The sequence below is a fragment of the Anolis carolinensis genome, chromosome 2 (assembly GCF_035594765.1).
Source record: "Anolis carolinensis isolate JA03-04 chromosome 2, rAnoCar3.1.pri, whole genome shotgun sequence".
Classification (NCBI taxonomy): Eukaryota; Metazoa; Chordata; class Lepidosauria; order Squamata; family Dactyloidae; genus Anolis; species Anolis carolinensis.
This window is the reverse complement of record NC_085842.1, coordinates 191,123,600-191,146,131: the sequence shown is the minus strand read 5'-3', so window position 1 is coordinate 191,146,131 and position 22,532 is coordinate 191,123,600. Positions and strand designations below refer to the sequence as shown.

Here is a 22,532-nt window from a genome sequence, read left to right as displayed (position 1 = left end):
ACTGGCCGCAACAGAATAGTGGCTGTCGAAAACTGGCTGCTTTCGGTTTCTTTCAGTTACATGTGGAGTGTGGGGAGGCAGGCATCCGCTAGAAGGAGAAGAATCTCAGAAAGTGAGGTTTCTTAGGCCCTCCCTTCTCTCTTAATTTGGAAGCAGAACAGAGATGGAGGCGCGAGGAGGAAAAGGCATTCTTCTAAGGTCCCAGTTCTCCTTTCCATTGTGTCTAAATCTGTCAGTATGTGGAGCCTCCGGTGGCCTAGGGGTTAAAAGCCTCGTGACTTGAAGGTTGGGTTGCTGACCTGAAGGCTGCCAGGTTCGAATCCCACCCGGGGAGAGCTTGGATGAGCTCCCTCTATCAGCTCCAGCTCCATGCGGGGACATGAGAGAAGCCTCCCACAAGGATGGTAAAAACATCAAAAACATCCGGGCGTCCCCTGGGCAACGTCCTTGCAGACGGCCAATTCTCTCACTCTAGAAGCAACTCCGGTTGCTCCTGACACGAAAAAAAGTATGTAATGTTATCTGGTGTGAAAACTGCTTATAGTTTAAACAGTATGGTTTCAGTAATGCAAGGCTTAAAACAATAGAAAGGTCCAGAATGGGTAGAGTGCCCCTTTTGGAGTTTCCTGTTCCTGCTGGAGTAGAAGCTTCTAGAATGCAAAGAAGTTTCTAGAAATGCAATATGGCTTCAGTAAAACGCAATGTGACTGGTGTGCAGGCAATGTGCTTCTGTGCAGTGTGCTGAGATGTGAGCAGATTTTACAGGAGAAGGCTATATGTATGTATGTGTGTGTGTGTGTATATATATATATGTAATGTGGCGTTTTACGATGGAGTAAACAACAAAACCAGTGACTCCAATCACACTAAATTTGGCCACAAAAGACTAGAAAAATAGTCCAAATTACAGAGGATGAGCCTTTCTCCCCCTAACTGCCAGTTAGAAAGGTAGGCTCTGCTGCCTTTAGGCCCTGCCCCCTTCATATCCTAGCAACTCCCTCAGTCAAAATGGCGCCCAGGGCAGAGGCAGAGTGCACTTAGTCCTCGTCCACACTGCCTACAAAATACAGATTATCCAATTTGAGCTGGATTATATGGCAGTGTAGACTCAAGGCCCTTCCACAGCTATATTACCCAGAATGCCAAGGCAGATAATCCACAGTATCTGCTTTGAACTGGATTATCTTGAGTCCATACTGCCATATAATCCAGTTCAGTGTGGATTTTATACAACTGTGTAGAAGGGGCCTCATACAATCCAGTTCTAAGCAGATAATATAAGATTATAAATATAATATGTAATAATTACTGTGGTATAATTTTTTTCCATGTCAGGAGCAATATTGAAAACATTGACTACAAAAATGTGTTGGATAATCCAGAACGTTGGATAAGTGAGACTCTACTGTATATAATATATTTGTTATAATCATGTTATTTAATTATGACATCCCTGGTGCAGTCTCATAGCATATGAACAAACGGGACAGGGACAAACGGGGCAGGAAATGCAAAGGTGACATCAGCTGGCCATGAAGATCAATGTCGTTGACGTGTGGGAAAGGAGAGACATAAGAGGATTTCGGTGATTTACACATGATGAGTGCGAGCCCTATACACACAATATTAAAAGTAGGCATGTGGAATGGAAAGCTGCTCTGAAAAGTCCGTTTATAAATTTAATCCCATAGTCTATTATTTTATTTTTAAAGAAGCAACCACCAATGAATGACGCAAGATGAGTCTTTTTCAGAAATTTAACTGTTCACGTTGGGATGTTTCGGATGATGATGGTTGAGGGTTTTTAATGGTTTTCTTCCTTTGTTCTTTCTGTGAAACAAAAAGTGGCATTTAAAAAATTAATCTTATAACAATGCCCCCCCAACTATTACTCCCACATGAGGCTGAGGAAATTTTACGTTTGCATACAAAACCTCAAAATTATACATTTGCTTCCTTGCATGCCTTCATCATCTTTTATATAAAAGTCAAAAATATATATCTTCATATCATCCATACCTCACAACCTCTGAGGATGCCTGCCATAGATGTGGGCGAAACGTCAGGAGAGAATATTTCTGGAACATGGCCACACAGCCCGAAAGACATACAACAACCCTGTGATCCCGGCCATGAAAGCCTTCGACAACATATATCTTTGTATGTTTATCTGCCTATCTGCTTGTATCACAAAGGCTATTTCTAGGTGAAATGTCCCACTGTGATGTCACTGGATTGGCTGTTGCAAGGTGAAGGATTGGCTGTTGCTAGGTGAAGTGACCCTCTGTGATGTCATTGGGAAAGAAAGATGACATGTGTACAAGGGGGGCGGAGGAAGGGAAAAAAGAGACAAAGAAGGGAAAGAAAGGAGAGAAGGCGAGAGGGGAGAAAGAAAGAGGAGGAAGGGAAGAAAGAGAAAGGAAAATGGGAAACGCATGAGGAGAGAAAAGCAAATACATTTGTCCCTGTTGAACTTCATTTTGGGCCAAAACTAACAAAATGAACTTCAACAGGGAAAAATGCAACATACTCCACTTAGGCAGCAAAAAAGAAATGCAAAGATACAGAATGGGGGCTGCCTGGCTCGAAAGAAGTACGTGTGAAAAAGATCTTGGAGTGGGGTTGTTGTATGTCTTCCAGGCTGTATGGCCATGTTCTAGAAGTATTCTCTCCTGACGTTTCGCCCACATCTATGGCAGGTATCCTCAGAGGTGTGAGGTATGGAGAAACTAAGCAAGGAAGGTTTATATTTATCTGTGGAAAGTCTAGGGTGAGAGAAGAACTCTTGTCAGTTGGAAGCCAGTGTGAATGTTGCAGTTAATCACTTTAATTGGCATCGAATAGCTTCATCTCCTGGTTTGTTCCTGCCTGGGGGCATCTTTTGTTAGCTGCCCCTGGTTCCCATGTCTGGAACTCCTCTGTTTTCAGAGTGTTGCTTCTTATTTAATGTTCTGATTTTTGAGTTTTTTAATACTGGTAGCCAGATTTTGTTCATTTTCATTGTTTTCTCCTTTCTGTTGAAGTTGTCCACATGCTTGTGAACTTCAACAGAAAGGAGGAAACCATGAAAATGAACAAAATCTGGCTACTAGTATTAAAAAAAACCCTCAAAAATCAGAACAGTAAATAAGAAGCAACACTCTGAAAACAGAGGAGTCTCAGACATTTGAACCAGGGGCAGCTAACAACTCCGAACAAAGGATGCTCCCAGGCAGGAAGAAGATAGGAGATGAAGGGAGGAAGGGAGGAAGGGAGAAAAGAAAGAAAGAAGGAAGGAAAGAGAAAGAAAGAAAGAAAGAAAGAAAGAAAGAAAGAAAGAAAGAAAGAAAGAAAGAAAGAAGGAAAGAAAGAAGAGAGAGGTGTATGGGGAAAATCAAGGGAAGAAAGACAAGATACTAGCAGTGTTTTTCAACTTGGGGTTCCCAGATGTTTTGGCCTACTACTCACAGAAATCCCAACCAGTTTACCAGCTGTTAGGATGTCTGGGAGTTGAAGGACAAAAACATCTGGGGACCCACAGGTTGAGAACCACTGGGATAGAGGGAGAAGGTATATGAAGGAGGAAAGAAAGAAAGAAAGAAAGAAAGAAAGAAAGAAAGAAAGAAAGAAAGAAAGAAAGAAAGAAAGAAAGAAAGAAAGAACCATATGGGGAGTTGCCAAAGCATTGCAATGAACCATTTGGTTTAGCTCCTTGCCATATAAGGATGACAATAATATGTCTACAACAATCTAATGACGAGAAAAAGAAAAGTGACAAACCAGAACAAAAAAAAAGTGAGACAGAAACAGAAAAACCAGCAGTCATCTCTACCTTACCTGAGCTGCAGGGAGCATTATAGTCAATAGCTGCATGGTCATCTAAGTGAAAGAGAAGAAATGAACTGAATTCATGTCAACGTTCTTTGTCCCCACCAGCTCACATAAAGGAATTCAAATACAACTGGCTCTCCACTTTCAGAGGTTTTAAAATTGCGATTTTGATTATTTGTGATTTGGGGCCACCATGTGAACAGAGACTTGCAGGATGCAGTATAAGAGGAGGAGCTGGCCCCACAACACTTCACTTACCTCGTAAATCCAACTCCTCTTCCTCTATCCATGTTCACCAAGACAAAGGAAGATAGTACTAGGGGAACATGAACACATAGCACAGAAGAGGAGGAGTTACCAGAATTATCGGGGCTGGTTCCTCTTCTTTTTCCAGTTTGATATGTGTTACTAGTCCCCATGCTATCTTCCTTTCTATACTTGGGTGAAGACAGACTTGTGCATGAGAAGGTGAAAAGGAGCAGATATCCGCAGGGTAAGTAAAGTGGTGCACAGGTTTGCTATTCCCCCCTTGGGATTGCAGTGGAAAGTAGAAAAAATATTTGTATTTTTCTACTTTCACTGGGATGCTGCACCCCTAACCCTTGTGAAAATGGAGGGACAACTAACTGTACAACATTCAAGTAGTACATTATCATTTTTTAAAGAAAGCACGAAAGCAATGCATCAATAGCATCTTTAAATCAACCAGACAAAAACATTCCAAATCCTAAACTAATTTTTCCTGGATCCTATATTTTTAAAGGAACAGCCCTCCTTTTCTTTAGAAACATAGGATCCTCACAAAGGTAGCTAATCTCCAGGCAGCAACCTTTTAGAAAGAGCGGCATGCGTTTGAAGGCTCAACTTATTTGCTGATAATGCACAAATATCTATAATAATACAGAACAATAATGTATGTGTATATACACTCTTGTAAAAATCCCAAGAAATGTAATACAAATCAGGTTTCTACAACTCTTTATTCGAGTAATTATCTTCAAACTATATTGCATATAACAAAATTACTTTCAGGATATCATAAACAAAGGTACAATTTCCATGTCATAAGTATACTATATCAGGAGTAAATAACAGACATAAAGAGACAACCAAGTCCATATTATTCCTGGAGTTGCGTAGAATCTTGGGCCAATGTCAATTGTAGTAAAGATATTCAGTCTCCAAGATAATAGTTTCTATATTCAAAGGAATTCTTCGTTTGCTTCGCAACGCCAAGAACTGGTACACAACAAGGTCTCCCGGGTTGTTCCCCTTGTTTCGTTATCACTTCCTCGTGTGTTGTGTCTGTTTTAATTTTATTGTGCTTAGTATGATTCTTATTCGTAGCTCTGGCTCTGTTTTAAATGGAGTTCTATAACAAGCTGTTATAGAACTTGTTATCTTGGAGACTGAATATCTTTACTACAATTGACATTGGCCCAAGATTCTACGCAACTCCAGGAATAATATGGACTTGGTTGTCTCTTTATGTCTGTTACTTACTCCTGATATAGTATACTTTGTGAGATTATGACATGGAAATTGTACCTTTGTTTATGATATCCTGAAAGCAATTTTGTTATATGCAATATAGTTTGAAGAGAATTACTCTAATATAGAGTTGTAGAAACCTGATTTGTATTACACTTGAAGGCTCAACCTCACTGAATTTCCTGCTCACAAAAGGAAGAGGAAGCCACGTCCCACCACCATGAGAAGTACCTACTACATTCTCATAAAATGGATGTGATGAAACAAGTGTGGGCACAGAACAGTTGGCAGATTTCTGAACCTGACCCACTATGATACTGGATGCATAGAATAGCTTGTTGAAATTGTATTTGTGGTAAAGATCTATGAAAAGGAGGGAGCAGGCTGAGAAAAGAGGGCAGTGTCTTGCTGAACCTCCATTTAGAGGTCACAGAAGTATTGTCAGGGCTGGCTGCCGGTTTTAGGGGACCCTGGGCAAAATGCCATCTCATATACAGGCTGAGCATCCCTTATCTAGAATTTTGAAATATAAAAGGATTCCAAACTGTCCACATTAGTGGCTGAGATGGTCACACTTTTGCTTTCTGGTGGTTCACTGAAATAGTAACCACAACATGATATACATAAATGAAAATGTAACACCATTAAAACATATATATTAAAAGACATGATTAAACACATTAAAATCATTCATTCCAATAAAATGCCACCTTAAAAGGCAGAGTTTAAAATTGACTGAATAGGCCTGCCAGAAGAGTTAAGTCTTTAATTTTATTTAAAACTATCTTTGGTACCCGGCAGTGCCCGGGTTATTTGAAAAGGGCCTTGTTTGTTTTTGGGTGTTAGGTCATATCAGTTTGGTCATATGTTAGGCTATGTCTTAGAAAAAACTCAGTCTTTGCTTTTATTTTATTTTTTATGAATTTTCCCATCAGGAAATACATAAAGATGTGGGTGAACTATAACTCCCATATGCCAGTGGAAATCACTCCCAAACCCCGCACAGTTTGGTCCAGATCCATCATCTGCTGGGTTCAGTGTTTTCTGAATACGGGTGAACTATAACTCCCAGATGTCAAGGTCAATCACGCCTAAGTCCACCAGTATGCAAAGTTGGCAGCGTTGTGTCTGTGTGCCAAGTTTGGTCCAGATCAGTCATTGGTGGAGTTCAGAGTCCTCACAGGACACAGGTGAACTACAACTCCCAGAGTTAAAGGTCAATCACCCCCAAACTCCACCAGTATTCCCAGTTGGCCTTGTTGAATTTATATGCCAAGTTTGGTGCAGATTTGCCATCAGATGGGTTCAGTGTTCTCTGAATACAGGTGAACTATAACTCCCGGATGCCAAGTTCAATCATCCCAAAACTCCGACAGTATGCAGAGTTGGCCGTGTTGGGTGTGTGTGACAAGTGAGTTCCAGATCCATCGTAGTTGGGGTTGAGAGTGATCTTAGATTGCAGGTGAACTATACATCCCAGTCCCTACAACTCCTAGAAATCATGGTGAATGCTCCCCAAATCTCTCTCCCTAGTATGTTCAGTTGCTGTGTGCCATAGAAAAGAATAGGAAATGATTAAGTGAGAGGCAATGGGTGGAGTCATGCAAATGGCGAGAGAAAGAAATGCTGGGATGTGCTTGCTGTAATCTGCAGTGTCCTGGGAGGGAGTGACTTGGTGGCTCCTCAGCACTGGAAACTACATCCTGTTTGTGGAGACCGGAGGCTGTCTCTGTGAACGGATGTCCATACCACATACACATTATTATTATGTGTATAGAAGATTATGACAGTTTCTTTAGCTGTTGAATCTCTTCTGGGAGACCATTCCACAATCGAGGTATCGCTAGTGAAAAGATCTTTTGGGTGACAGTTGCCAGTCAAGTTCTGGCTGGTTAAAGTAAAGTAAAGCCTGGACACTTAGGTTAAATCACCTAACTGTCCAGAGCAGATTATATGAAAAAAGACAATCCTCCAGGTGCCATGTAGCGCATTAAAAGTGATAACTAACACTTTGTACTTTCCCCAGAAACTAATTAGCAACCAGTGGAGTGATCTTAGTATAGGTGTGATATACTTGCTTCTTGTTGTACCTGTAATCAAACTACCTGTTGTATTTTACACTAACTTGTACAATGCATAGCAGATGTCCAACCTTGAGGTTACCAGTGCCTGCACTGCCATCTTTAGATCTTCTGATTCTAGGAAGAGGTGCAGCTGTTATATCAGTCGAGGCTGATAATAAGCACTATTGCATCTATCTGGGCTGATATTTGGAGAGACTGATCAAGGAGCACTCCCAAGCTGCAAACACAATCTTTCAGATGGAATGTAACTATCCAGAACTGGATGACATACCTCCAACCTTAGGTTAAAACTCTTAATGGCAAGCATCTCTGATTTATCTGGATTCAGTTTTGATTTGTTTTTCTCCATCCAGCCCATTAACTCTTCCAGGTATTTGTTTCAGACACACCATCCTTAGCTAAAACTGTTATTGAAGGCATGGAGAAATATATTTCGGTTGAAAGCACCCTTCCCATGCCTCTGGATAATGTCTTTCATGTTAACGTTTAAAAAGCATTGGGGATAGAATGGCACATGGTGGGATGCCACATAGCCACTCATTTTTTGGGGAACAGCTATCCCCAAGCACCACCGTCTGGAACCTGCCTGAAAGGTATGACCGGAACCAATTCTCCGATTCCCAGCCCCTCCAGGTGTTCCAGAAGGAAACCATGGCATCAACAGGGACACAGACCGCCCCCCCCCCCCCTGTTGGCGTTGGGATAGAGATAATCCACTAAGGCGACCATTGTAATCTCAACTCTGTATCCTGCTCTGATTTGAAATGGGTCACGGAAATATGTGCCACAGTACAGCTATTTCAAAATAAAACACCAAACCAAAACAACACCCCTAAAAAAAAACCCCTGAATTCCATAATACCATGCTAGGCTCACCTGGCTGCATTAATAGGCAGCAACATTCCAGAGAATGTTGTTTAACTGAGGGTAATCTTTTAAATAATGCCCCAGAGGAACTCAACACTATGGGCATTATGGGACATTGATGTAGCATTTAGACTAGGGTTCTGGACTTTGTTAGGTTGTTAGGGACTGGCTTACACTGGCCCTGAGTACAATTTTGAACAAATAAGAGTACGGTAAATTAAAAGTATGGGGCCCCTGGTGGCACAGTGCGTTAAAGCGCTGAGCTGCTGAACTTGCAGACCAAAAGGTGCCAGGTTCAAATCCTGGGAGCTGAATGAGCGCCCGCTGTTAGCCCCAGCTCCTGCCAACTTAGCAGTTTGAAAACATGCAAATGTGAGTAGATCAATAGGTACTGCTCCGGCAGGAAGGTAAGGGCGATCCATGCAGTCATGCCGGCCACATGACCTTGGAGGTGTCTACAGACAACGCCGGCTCTTCGGCTTAGAAATGGAGATGAGCACCAACCCCCAGAGTCGGTCACGACTGGACTTAATATCAGGGGAAAACCTTTACCTTTACTAAATTAAAAGAGATGGAAACTGAAGCAGCCTGACAAAAATCTGTGGGTGCAAAATGGTAGGACTTACAAGGAATTGCGTAAATCAGTGCTTCTTAACCTGAGAGTCCTCAGGTGTTTTGGCCTACAACTCCCAGAAATCCCAGCCGGTTTACCAGCTGTTAGGATTTCTGAGATTTGTAGGTCAAAATATCTGGGGACCCAGAGGTTGAGAACTACTGGTGTAAATAAATATAAAGCCATTATAGTAAATCGCTTACCTGGATGATAATAATCATAGACTTTCACAATTGCTGGCTTCAGATCAAGCACTTCAAATTCCTGCTCCACAGAGAAATGGTAGCTTTGAACATTCCTATCCAGCTAAGGAAAATGGGAGAATAAGAAAAGGTTTTGCATCTGTATCAGACTTCTCGCAGGATGCATTCTTGCAACAATTATTTATATTTACTTATTTATTTATTTACAGTATTTATATTCCGCCCTTCTCACCCCAAAGGGGACTCAGGGTGGATCACATTATGTACATATAGGGTAAACATTCAATGCCCATAGACACATTGAACCGAGACAGAGACAACAGACAGACAGACGCAGAGGCAATTTAACCTTCTCCTGAGAGGATGTTCGATTCTGGCCACAGGGGGGAGCAGCTGCTTCATCATCCACTCTGATGGCACTTCCTCATTCCAACGTTGTAAATTAGTTAAACTTGCCTTCCCACTTTTTTATAAGTGGTACCTTATTTCCTACTTGATAGATGCAACTATCTTTTGGGTTGCTAGGTCAGCAACGAGCAGGGGCAATATTTTATTTTTAATTGACGGGGGCTCACCCCGCCACGGGCTGGCCTCGAACATGACCTCATGGTCAGAGTGATTTATTGCAGCAGCTGTTTACCAGCCCCTCCTTTTCATGGTGATCTAGAAATTGGACTGTTTTCTGTAATTGCTGCTCACTCCCTGTCCATCCCACTGGATTGCTGATCCATACTGAACTGATAGCAATCTCCTCATCCAACTCTCACCTCATCCAGGTAAATAATGGTCTTGTCAGGGTCAAGTTCCACTTTCTTTACATGGGTGTTGTTTTTTAGCTGCCAAAATACAGAACAAGACAAAGTTAGGGAGCATCCTGGTTACGATTTTGTGGGCAGCAGTTATGAACTGAAACCATAACTGTGAATGCACATTTATGGAAAAACTGAGATCAAGGAGTTCCACATTTTTTTTAAAAAGCTATCTGCATAACAAACTGTAAGTGACTTGTGGGGTGCATACAGCTTCCAGTTCATCACAGCTCCTAAATCTAACGTTGGCTGGACTTTCTGGTTGGTTTGCTCACCATATCTTACCTGTGTTGTCGAAAGCTTTCATGGCCGGGATCACAGGGTTGTTGTATGTCTTTCGGGCTGTGTGGCCATGTTCCAGAAGTATTCTCTCCTGATGTTTCGCCCACATCTATGGCAGGCATCCTCAGAGGTTGTGAGGTATGGATAAGGAAAGGAAAGAATATCTATCTGTGGAGAATCCAGGGTGTGGCAAGAGTCCTTTGTCACCGGGAAGCCAGCATTAATGCTGGCTTTCCTTTCCTTGCCTAAGTTTATCCATACCTCACAACCTCTGAGGATGCCTGCCATAGATGTGGGCGAAACGTCAGAAGATAATACTTCTGGAACATGGCCACACAGCCCGAAAGACTTACAACAACCATATCTCACCTGTTTGGCACATTCTTGCAGACGAAATGACAATCCCTAGAGGCCTCTGCAGTGACTTGGTTATATTGCCCATTTTAATCAGTAGCCAGCTACTGCTATGGTTTTATCAATTTTTAATTTAAATTGAAATGGGTTTTTGTTATTTTTGCAAGTGTTGTTTTATCTCAATTCATGGTCTTGTTATTGATATTTATACATGTTGATGTATTCTATATGGTTTGTATGGCACTATTACGTGCTGTTCTGTAAGCCGCCCCGTCTCTTTTGGGAGATGATGGCGGGGTATAAATAAAGTTGTTGTTTGTTGTTGTTGTTATTACTTTCAGAAAAATCAAAATTATCCCACTATTTTTAACTTGACAAGTGCCTTTGCATCTCAACTTGCACTGGTTTGACATGTGACACTATTGGCAGCTGCCTTCTCCAAAATCAGTGGTTCTCAACCTGGGGTCTCCAGATGTTTTTGGCCAACAACTCCCAGAAATCCCAGTCAGTTTACTAGCTGTTAGGATTTTTGGGAGCTGAAGCCCAAAAACATCTAGAACCACTGTACTAGATAAAAAGATAAAGAGGCAGGTGGAGACTAAGACCTCCTCACCTTCTTCACAGATTTCTTTACTGGGATGAATCCTGATACCATGTTCACTTCTATCAGAGCCATGTTGCTTGTCTCTCGTTCACCTATATAGCTACAGAAAGAAGGAAAAACATCTCAGTAGGGAGGATTTTGGAGAAGATGAGACCATATAGAGAACTGTGAAAAGGGGGCACAATTCTTCACACCTTTGAAAGCCTCTCCAACAATTTTTTTGGACCTCAGGCATCAAATAAAATGAAATGTCATACCTCACTTGTAGAAGGATGTCAAAATATTTCCTGGAAGTCTGGTTGCATTCCTTTGGGGATGTTGTAACACTCAGATCAAAAACTTTGGGCTTCTCAGGTTGGTGGTTGAATTGAAGGGTAGTCTAGGTAAGAAAAAACGTTGCTGCATCATGGATATTGCTATCAAGTAAGCAATGTGCTGCATGCATGGTCATTTTAATTAACCTATCAAATTCAAAGCAAAACGTACAGTTCTGGAAATGGTACATTCATAAGAGATGGGATGACATACATGGGCAACATAGTGCTCTTTCATTTTGACAGACACTTCTTTCCAAGTTAAGCCATTCAGTTCATTCACACCAAATGAAATTACTTGAGTTGCCTAAAGAGCCCCCCCCCCCCCCCAATCTTTTAAGCAAGAAAGAATTGTACAATTTATGTACAGTATTTATATTCTGCCCTTCTCACCCCGAAGGGGACTCAGGGCGGATCACATTATATACATATAGGGCAAACATTCAATGCCCATATACACACAGAACCGAGACAGAGACAGACACAGAGGCAATTTAACCTTCTCCTGAGGGGATGTTTGCTTCTGGGGAGCCGCTGCTTCATCATCCACTGTGACGGCACTTCCTCATTCCAAGGTCGTAAATTAGTTAAATTTGCCTCCCCACTTTATAAGTGGTACCTTATTTCCTACTTGATAAATGCAACTATCCTTTGGGTTGCTAGGTCAGCAACAAGCAGGGGCTAATTTTTTTTAAATTGACGGGTGCTCACCCCGCCACAGGCTGGCCTCGAACTCATGACCTCATGGTCAGAGTGATTTATTGCAGCAGGCTGCTCACCAGCCTGTACCACAGCCCGGCTCTTCTTGATTAATCCAGATTATGCCTCCTGTTGGGAGGACAGAGATAAATTTCTTCAAAAGATCTTCTGGGCTTCCCTCCCCATGCTGCAGAATATGGCACAGAGGTGAATCGTATGTATTTCCTACTGAATGAGGGCTGAATAAGATGAAATATCATCTTATTGAATTATGCTACTGTAACCAACTTTCCGGATACCTAGTTGCACATCCCCCACCATTTCATAAATACCCTGTTTCCCCTAAAATAAGACATCCCCAGAAAATAAGACCTAGTAGAGGTTTTGCTGAATTGCTAAATATAAGGCCTCCCCCGAAAGTAAGACCTAGCAAAGTTTTTGTTTGGAAGCATGCCTGCCAAACAGAACACCAGAGCATACAGGATCAGTAAATGTACGTACCATAGAGTGTTGTACATGGAAATATTGGTAGTAACAAGAAATTCTTGATAGGATTCACAGTTTGTCTGGTTATGCTGGTTTGTGATGACAACTACTGTATAGTATATAATAAATGTTATTTTTTTTTGTTCAACAATAAATGTGAATTCTTCTTCATGGAAAAATAAGACATCCCCTGAAAATAGGACCTATATTGTATATTGTATTTTATGACTATTTTATGACTATTTTATGATTGTTTTAACTGTTTTAATCATTTTAGTTTATTTTATATCAGTGTAACGGCATCAATTGCCACTTGTAAGCCGCCCTGAGTCCCCTCGGGTGAGAAGGGCGGGGTATAAATAATTGAAATAAATAAATAATTGAAATAAATAGAGCATCTTTGGGAGCAAAAATTAATACAAGACACTGTCTTATTTTTGGGGAAACACGATACTGTAAGTGGGATAGTGCCAGGGTGCAGCTTCACTCTCCTGGTGACAAATTGCTGGTGGTGGCAAGGCTGCTGTGGTTGTGTAGCTGGTGGAACGAATCATAGAGTTGGAAGAGATCACATAGGCCATCCAGTCTGCCATGCAGGAAAAGTACAATCAAAACACCCTGACAGATGGCCATCCAGCATCTGTTCAAAAAGCCTCCAAAGAAGAAGTAACTTTGCATTGCATTCCTAGCTCCATGGTGTAAATATGACAGAGGGCCAGGAGAGCAGTATTTTCTCCATGGTCTACATAGACACTGCTATGGAGCCAGACTTTCAGCATAAGCAATGTGGAATAGGATCTCAGACTATGTTCCTTTTTCTCAGTATTAAGAACTAAAATAACCCTCATATGCCCCATCATTGTCCTCCTCTATCCTGTGAGGACTCTCTGGGATACTTTCCCTAATCTCTCCTTCACAGCCAGAGGGCAAAGGCCAAGTTCACTGGTAGCTTTATGCCCAGTCACCTAGAGTTTCCATAGCTCACCTGCACATATGCACAGCCATTCCCCGACACTTCCACATGGTATTGACCTGGGATAGCTGGAAGAGAGGTCTGCTGCAGCACCAGCTGGTTCTTCTTGTCCACGTGAAATTCATGCTGGAAATCCTCACCTGATTTTACCACCACCTTCAGGTCTTCTATCTCACGATACGTTAAGGCAGCATACTTTGCTAATGCCTGCATGCCAATTATGGTTTCCTACAAAAAATAATAGTAATATTAGGGAAGGTAAATGTGCATAACTCTCCTTGAAGTCACGCAAAAGGAATCCAGTGCACAGAAATCTTGGCAATGTAGCATTCAATTTCTCTTCTGGAACCCTTGTTATGGACAACCCCGCTTAGAAACCCAATTGGTGGAAAAATGGGTGCATCTGCTCTGTAGAATTAATGCAGTTTTACATCACTGTAACTGCTATGGCTCAACAGTATGGAATCCTGGGATTTGTAATTTGGTGAGGCAAAAAAAACAAAACAAGATGAAACACACTTTGTCCGAGGTATGGAAAAGACCAATTAAATTGTAAGGAGGATGAGATTGAAAATTGGATAAGAGCAATTAGGGAAATTAAACATTTAGGGATTAAGGAAACACAATGTAAAATATTGACAAAATAGCATCAAAACCCACTCCAACTGGCCCACATTACAAAAAAAAAATATCAAAATTTTGTTGGCATAAATGTGGGGGAATTGGAGGATTTATCCATATGTGGTGGAACTGTGAAAAGCTACAAAATTTCTACAAAAAGATTAAGGATGAGATTGAAGAATGATTAGGGAGAAGAACTGAACAAAAAACAATTATTTACCTAACAAATTGTAGGTAATGGGAGAAATAAAGACCATTATCAGTAAATGTTTGGTTTTTTATACCTATTTTATGGGGTCACATAAAATTTCTCATAATTGTGTGTATGCAGTTGGAACAATGTTACAAATGACTTATGTGTAACCAAATAAAAAATATTTTTTAAAAATTAACATTTCTCTTCAACACTGGAATTCCAGATTACTCCACATGGGGAAAAATAGATCGCTGCATCTTTTTAGGCTATTTGTTTACATAACAATGGATTTTAATTTTGGACATTCTTAAAATTTTATATAATGTGACTTTATTTTGTAATGGTATCTGTGTTATATGAACTGTTGTTTTGTAGATTGTTTTATATGAATTGTTGTTTTTACATTGTTTTTAGGCACTGAATTTTTGCCTATTTACTGTAAGCCGCTTTGAGTCTCCTTGGAGAGAAAGGTGGGGTAAAAGTGATGCAAATAAATAAATAAATAAATAACCAAATTGTTATCATACACACACACACACACACACACACACTGTATATGCTTCCCTTTGGATTGCTTTATATATGACTTAACACAATTAAGTACTAGTGTACTGCTTAAATATACCTTTGGGGTATTTTTTCTCTATCTTTCAGTTAGACTCTTTGACATTTACTTTACTTTATTTTAATCTTTCACTGCACTTGGGTGGCTAAATGCCCAGAGCCTGGTTCACAATATGTTTTAAAATACTGACCAACATACATTTTGGTGCCTCAAATGTCAGCTCTGCTTCTGTGTATATCTGACCTGCTGATTCCAAAAATGGCATCAGTTTTCCCATATCAGGTTTTGAGATACAGAGCATATGCCATCTACCAGTCTTCATCGGCTAGCTCACAGAAAACCATGATAATCATAAGAGCTGATGCGGTCTGTCTAATGCAGTTTTCTGAATCAGTGCCCCAAATAACCCAGAACATGCCTAAAAGCCAAGATACCAAGAATTTTTTTCTTGGACTGTATAATTGTGTGAGAGCATTAGTAAGAGAATATACGATTTTTACATTACTTCTTCCGATAGCTTCCATTATTTCTTCCAAATGTTTCCAATATCCAGGCATCCACACATCCTTACATTTTGCAAAATATATTTAAAGCATTGTGGACAAGTTATAACAATAGACCTTTGCTATCAAATGGTAGTAGTGCCATATTTATATACGAAAAATATACTATTCTTCACTCTGTTAGACACGGCATTTAGGGTCCAGGATTTATTGTGGCAAGCTCCTGTTCCTAGATTGTGTATTTCTTGGTCATCAGGGCAAGTATTACCAATATAAGGCTCACAAGAATAGCAAGTTCCTTACTGCTAGCCCTAACCTGCTTTCGCAAATGACAAATCTAGCCTGTTACCTGTGTGGAGGAGAAACCTCCATATGGGTTCTGCTGTGGGGTGAGGGCACGTACAATCTGGGAAGCTTTCTCTGTAGGCACCTCTGGCATAGAAAGGTAAGCCAAGAGAACGTAGGCCATGGTCTCTACCTCCGGAAAGTATATGATTCCAGCTACAAAAGGAAAAAGAAAGAGTGGAATGGAAAGCCTTTTAGTGCACAACAAAAAGTCAACCACTGGGACCCCGTCGGCTCTTGTAATAAGAATCCGGAGCAAGAATTACAAATGTTTTCCTGAAGCCTCCTGCATCCCAGATAGCTCCATTTCCTACCCTTGAATGTCTCCAAAAATAACAAAACATGCCATAAACAAGCAATATACAGTGTTTTCTTCTTTTTCAGATGGCCCCTGCACACTGATATATTTTTTAAAATGGGACATTGGTTAATAAAAATGTGCCTGGGTTTGCTGGTTTGTTACTTTTTTCAGTCAAATTTTGGTTTGCCACACCTCTCTCTGAAAAGATACCAAGATATTTTGAGAACAAAAAGAAGTTGGCACAGTTGTAAGACCAATGTAATGAGCTATACAAAACACAATAATGGTTCAAAACATAAGTAGTACACAATATGTATATTAGAGCAGCTACTCAGGATCTACATCAGCATTGATTCTGTCTCCTTGGCTTTACTATTGATTCTAAACCTGTGGAGTCCCGAGGAATCCTTCCAGAACTGCAGAGACTCTGAATTGGTTTGCCTTTAAGCCAATCAAATCCTTTTAGGACTGCAGAGACTTATATCATCTTGTTTGATTTATAATACTGAGTTTGATACTTTTGGGTTATATACCATAGGGCTGAACATTGATTCTGTGAATGTAATATGTATATGATGCTCTAATATACATATTGTGTACTACTTATGCTTTGAACCATTATTGTGTTTTGTATAGCTCATTACATTGTTTAGAATAGACATCTGTGTTTATCCAATAGTACAGTTGTAAGACCAGATAATGTAATAAAATATAACAGTGTAATAAAATGTGTTGTTGAAGGCTTTCATGGCCGGAATCACTAAGTTGTTGTGAGTTTTCCGGGCTGTATGGCCATGTTCCAGAAGCATTCTCTCCTGACATTTCACCCACATCTATGACAGGCATCCTCAGAGGTTGAGGGCTCTGTTGGAAACTAACTAACTGAGGATTATATATCTGTGGAATGTCCAGGGTGTGAGAAAGAACTCTTGTCTGAACAAATCTACATAGGGACCACCAAACGCAGCATTGCCCAAACATGAATCAAGGAACATGAAAGGCACTGCAGACCAATTCAACCAGAGAAGTCAGCCATAACAGAGCACCTGATGAACCAACCTGGGCACAGCATATTATTTAAGAACACAGAAATGCTGGACCATTCTAACAACCACCATACCAGATTACACAGAGAAGCTATTGAAATCCACAGACATGTGGACAATTTCAACAGAAAGGAGGAAACCATGAGAATGAACAAAATCTGGATACCAGTATTTAAAACATTCTAAAATCAGAACAGTAAATAAAGAATGAAACTCCACAGTTTCTAGCAAGCTTCTGGAGTACCCCCGAGTAAGGCAAATCCAGTTTAAAGCAAAAAACCAAGCAAACCAGGGTTCTTACAAAAAAGCAGTTGCATGTCATGAAGACAGCCAGCATTCCATTCAAGGTTGTCTAGAGTTTTTTTTTTTTTTTTGCTAGTGTAGACAACCCCAAATGCAGTGGTTTTCAACCTGTGGGTCCCAGATGATTTGGCCTTCAACCCTCTGAAATTCTAACAGCTGGTAAACTGGCTGGGATTTCTGGGAATTGTAGGCCAAAAACATCTGAGGATCCACAGGTTGAGAACTAGTGCCCTAATGGAACAAACTCTCAGACTGAAGTCAAATGGAGAAGCAGCATTGGCCCCATAACACTGCCATATAATCCAGTTTCTCATCTCAGATTATCTGCTTTGAACTGGATTATATGGCAATGTAGACTCATCCTGTTCAATCAGAATCTTTGCTTGGCATGAGAAAGATGTGTCTTTTTTAAAAAAAATCCTTTTTCATGATAGTTGGATCAGAAAAATAATGTTCAGCTAAATAATTCACACAGCAATGACTCTTGTAATTCTGGAACCTTTTTCCCATCTTGCAGAGATAGAAAATCATCTATCTATCTATCTATCTATCTATCTATCTATCTATCTATCTATCTATCTATCTATCTATCTATCTATCTATTATGTTTGTATCCTGCCTTTCTCACCCTGGACGGGACTCAAGGCTGCCTTACTACAGGCAGCAATTCGGTGCCATACACACATATATTAAAATAAACAGTTACAGTTGAAACCAAACAATTAAAACAAATTATTAAAACAACAATTAAGATCATACCATCAAATGGCATAAATTAACACAGGTGTTTTAGGGGAAGCATTTAAGGAGTTCATCATTTTTAGTGGAAGGAGTGACTACTTGGAATTAATCAAAGCAAATTTAGAATCCAGGTTCATAAAGCAGAAGCCTCCAGAACAGTTGTTCTCAACCTGTGGGTCCCTAGATGTTTTGGCCTTCGACTCCCAGAAATCCTAACAGTTGGTAAACTGGCTGGGATTTCTGGGAGTTGTAGGCCAAAACACCTGAGGACCCCAGGTTGAGAACCACAGCTCCAGAACAAAGCAAGTACTAAAAAGTATATGAACGCCTACCTTTTCTCTCAGCCTGTTCATCCAACTCTTTCATTAGCTGTTGCTGGGTTTCTACATCCCCGGCCAATGTGAAGACATAAGCCAACAATGCTTTGGTGTAAGTTCCACTCACAGAACTTAAGTTCCTCTTCAAGCAGAGCAAGGCATTATCTATTAAGGTGGCCTACAATACAACAACAACAGCCTCTTAGGTTGCAAGTAATAGATATCATTCCATAAGTGACACATACACTTCTGTACCTAAAATTATTCTGATAGGATGGCATTTAAAAAACTCCAAATATGCCCTATAGTCAATCACTCTTGCAATATTTATCACGATGGGCTCTATCCTACACATATGCTTATGTTTGTTGCCTGTTGTGAGCTTTCAATTCGTTTTCAATTTAAGACAAACATATCATAGGCAAGATATATTCAGAGGGATGTTTTCTTGCCTTCTAGGAGCCCTTGATGGCGCAACGGGTTAAACCTTTGTGCCAGCAGGACTGCTGACTTGAAGGTTGGGTTGCTGACCTGAAGTTTGCTGGTTCGAATTTGTGGAGAGTTCAGATGAGCTCCCTCTATCAGCTCCAGCTTCCCAAGCGGGGACATGAGAGAAGTCTCTCGCAAGGATGGTAAAACATCAAAAACATCTGGGCATCCCCTGGGCAACATCCTTGCAGACGGCTAATTCTCTCACACCATAAGTGACTTGCAGTTTCTCAAGCCGCTCCTGTCACACACAAAAAAACTTGCCTTCAGAAAAAGTGTGTGTGACATAGTCACCCAGTGTGTTTTCCTAGCTGAATAGGGATTTGAACCCTGGTCTCCAGTCTAAGGCTGGATCTACACTGCCATATAACATCCAGATTATCTGCTTTGAACTGGATTATATGGTAGTGTAGGCTCATATTATCTAATAATATGGATTATCTGCTTATCTAGGTTATATGTGTAGGTCCAGCCTAACACGCAAACCAGTATGGCCCCATCTACATTGCCATATAATATAGTTTGTGAATCCAGATAATTTGTTTTGAACCAGATGTAGACTCACATAATCCAGTTCAAAGAAGGTCATTTGGGTTCAAGAACTGGATTCACGAATATGGCAGTGTAGATTCAGCCTATGCTTAGGTTAAACAAATCAAAACTTTACAATGGTTTGCTTGATCAGTATTACCAACTGTCCAGAAAGTCCACAATTCAGACTTTAGACAAAGATCTATAGCAAAAAGCCAAAGACTACAGAAAGATTTACTTCATTTTCCAGATGAATCTCCAGCAAAGAGGCTGTGATGTAAGCAGTCATTGAGAGATCATCATCCACAGCACCCTGAGGAGGAAGAGAAAAGCCCACTAAGAAAATCATGAGAGACAAGCTCTGCACAGTGAAGAGGATGTTTTCTATTACTGTTTTATCAGCACTTCAGACCAAGAGTAGGGCTTACTTCTGTCCACTTGAAAACTCAAGAAACGTAACACCAGCTTATATTTCCTTGCCTCTGAGACATTTTCACAAGGAATTGCAAAAAGACCACCTCATCAGAAATGGTTCACTTTGAGAGTTAGGTTAATGCAAGGAGGGAGGAAGGAGGGAGGAGGAATCATAGAACAAGAGCTCTCTTATTTGCAGAACAGAAAACAGGAGAACCCCTTCCAAAACAAACAGATATATCTTTTCAAAAACTCATCTGCCATTCACTATATTATTAAAAAGAGGAGGCAGCTACTCATGCTCTTGGTTGCATCTCTCCTCAATTGAAGCCTGTAGAGAGTTTCCACTGCACTCTACATATAGTGACCAACCACAGAGGAGGGTTGCATCTACGCTACAGAACTAATGCACTTTGATACCACTTTAACTGTCATGCTTCAAGGCTAAGGAATTATAGGAGCTGTAGTTTGATGAGGCAACAGCACCCTTTGGCAGAGAAGGTCACAGATTTTGCAAAACTATAACTCCATTTGTTCCTTATCATTGAACCTGGCAGTAAAAGTGACATCAAACTTCATTAATGCTGAGGACAGGACTAACACGTTCTTAACATGTTCATTTTATTTATATAAGATCTCCTTTCATTACTAACTTGTTAAGAGCCATAATGTGTGTGGTGGGGAGGTACAGCCAGTTAAGTACTAAGTGATTTATCCTTGAGTTTATGCATTGTTTTCTCCTCACAAGGTGTATTACTCAGTCCAGCAAGACTTAAGAGTGCTTTCAATTTATATGTAGCCCTTAAGAGGATAATTTCAACCCTTTTTGCTGATCATTTACGTGAGATCAAGGTTAGAGCATGTGGGGAGTCAAGAGGCCCTAACGCAGTGGTTCTCAACCTTCCTAATGCCGCGACCTCTTAATACAGTTCCTCATGTTGTGGTGACCACCAACCATAAAATTATTTTCATTGCTACTTCATAACTGTAAGCTGTAAATTTGCTACTGTTATGAATCATAATGTAAATATCTGATATGCAAGATGTATTTTCATTCACTGGACCAAATTTGGTACATAAGATGACCTAGGGAGATAGGAGCCCGTCAGAAGCCTTATAGACCCCCAAAGCCCCTCAGGGACAGCCTGGCCTCCACAAGTCCAGGTCCCCAGGTTGCTCCTGAGCCCCACTTCTGTACATGTACCCCCTGTGTTAATGGTTAGAAGAAGCTATTTGGCAGAAGCTTGCTATCAACATTGCTTCTCCCAAGTAGCTGTTTTTTGGTGGCAAAATGGCAGAGGTAGACCCAATGCTCTATCAGTCTGGCCAGGCACCTGGACTGGAAAAGGATTTTGGGACATTTCCATGTAGTATCCAGGACAGTTCCATAGCAGCATAGTCACAATTATTTTGGCATTTCTTTTTTGTATCTTACTGGGACACCCTATGTAGTTATGATATTCCTGTTTTTACCATAAGCTCATTTGTACTAGCATGTTGCAGTATATACTTTTTGCTAATGGGCAGGAGTGACCTTCTGCCAGTAGAGAGGAATGGCAATATAAGGAAGATGCATTCCTCAGCATGGCTCCAGCAGCCACACTGTGGTCACTTGCCACACCAATCTTTTTTTTTTTTTTTTTATCAAAATGGCTTTGTTATCACTTTGTAGAAACATCATATCCATTATTTTGGTCTCCTATGCAAGAGTCCTTCAAGGTTGATGCCAATGCTATTTTTATAGCCCTTTTAGTATTACTGGTGTATTTGCTGCTGTTACTACAAACTGTAGGCTGCTTACTTTGAGAGCATTGTTGAAGAGCTTTCCAACACTTTGAAAACAGCCATTGGGATGTTGATGTTGCTTTAGCCAGTGAACAGCTTCCTCAATATGCTTTTCTTCAATATAGATATAGGACTTTGCATGACCAAAGGCCTTCACCACAAAAGCTGTTAGCCTGCAGATCAGGGGAAAAAAGAAAAAGAAAGTGTTCCAGTTTTACATTTACTGGCTATGCCACATATCTGCAAGCTCAGCTTACTCACCAGGTATTCCCCTCGGCATCTCTCTTCCCAAAGGCACTGTAGGAACCATCATCATGTTTGTATAGCAGCTGACGCTGGTATCCTGCAGGAAATGAGGGAAAATAAATATTCTGATTTTGTAAAGTGGGGTGACATGAGATTAACTAATTTAAATCCAGAGGCTGCACAAGTTCAACTTGGTGTGTGCGTGTATGTGTGTGTGTGTGATTTTGTGACAGGTTGACGTGATTGACAAAGGCATCTGTGTGCTGTTTTTCTTCCTTGTCATCCAATCAAAAGAAGAAAGCCGATCACACAGCTTTCTGCAAAGCTGGTCTATTTTGGGTTGTGCTCCACTCCTCCATTTTTTGTGGTGGTGTGATGTTTGGAGAGAGAATAAAAGTGTCCTTATGCCCATTCTGCCTGTTTTTGTTTCTTAAAACGTATGTGAATGTTACACTAGCTATTAGCTAGTTTAGCTTTTTGAGAATTGAGTTGGAGTGATTTTTTTGGACTGTATGGCCATGTTCCAGAAGCATTATTCTG

The 22,532-nt window shown here is 40.6% G+C and overlaps 1 protein-coding gene across 1 annotated transcript in view; it reads right to left on the bottom strand.

The window, feature by feature from the left end:
* Positions 1–1,666: 1,666 nt before the first annotated feature.
* Positions 1,667–22,532, bottom strand: part of a2ml1 (alpha-2-macroglobulin like 1) — a 104,749-nt gene continuing 83,883 nt past the window's right edge. Inside the window, exons 26-37 of the mRNA XM_062971387.1 lie at positions 22,008–22,089; positions 21,763–21,919; positions 19,786–19,860; positions 18,543–18,705; positions 15,824–15,975; positions 13,602–13,817; positions 11,375–11,496; positions 11,127–11,217; positions 9,836–9,904; positions 9,069–9,171; positions 3,817–3,858; positions 1,667–1,830 (exon numbers count right to left, since the gene is read on the bottom strand). Of these exons, the coding sequence (XP_062827457.1) occupies positions 1,805–1,830; positions 3,817–3,858; positions 9,069–9,171; positions 9,836–9,904; positions 11,127–11,217; positions 11,375–11,496; positions 13,602–13,817; positions 15,824–15,975; positions 18,543–18,705; positions 19,786–19,860; positions 21,763–21,919; positions 22,008–22,089 (1,298 nt within the window). The 3' untranslated portion in view covers positions 1,667–1,804. The remainder of the gene's footprint in view (positions 1,831–3,816; positions 3,859–9,068; positions 9,172–9,835; positions 9,905–11,126; positions 11,218–11,374; positions 11,497–13,601; positions 13,818–15,823; positions 15,976–18,542; positions 18,706–19,785; positions 19,861–21,762; positions 21,920–22,007; positions 22,090–22,532) is intronic.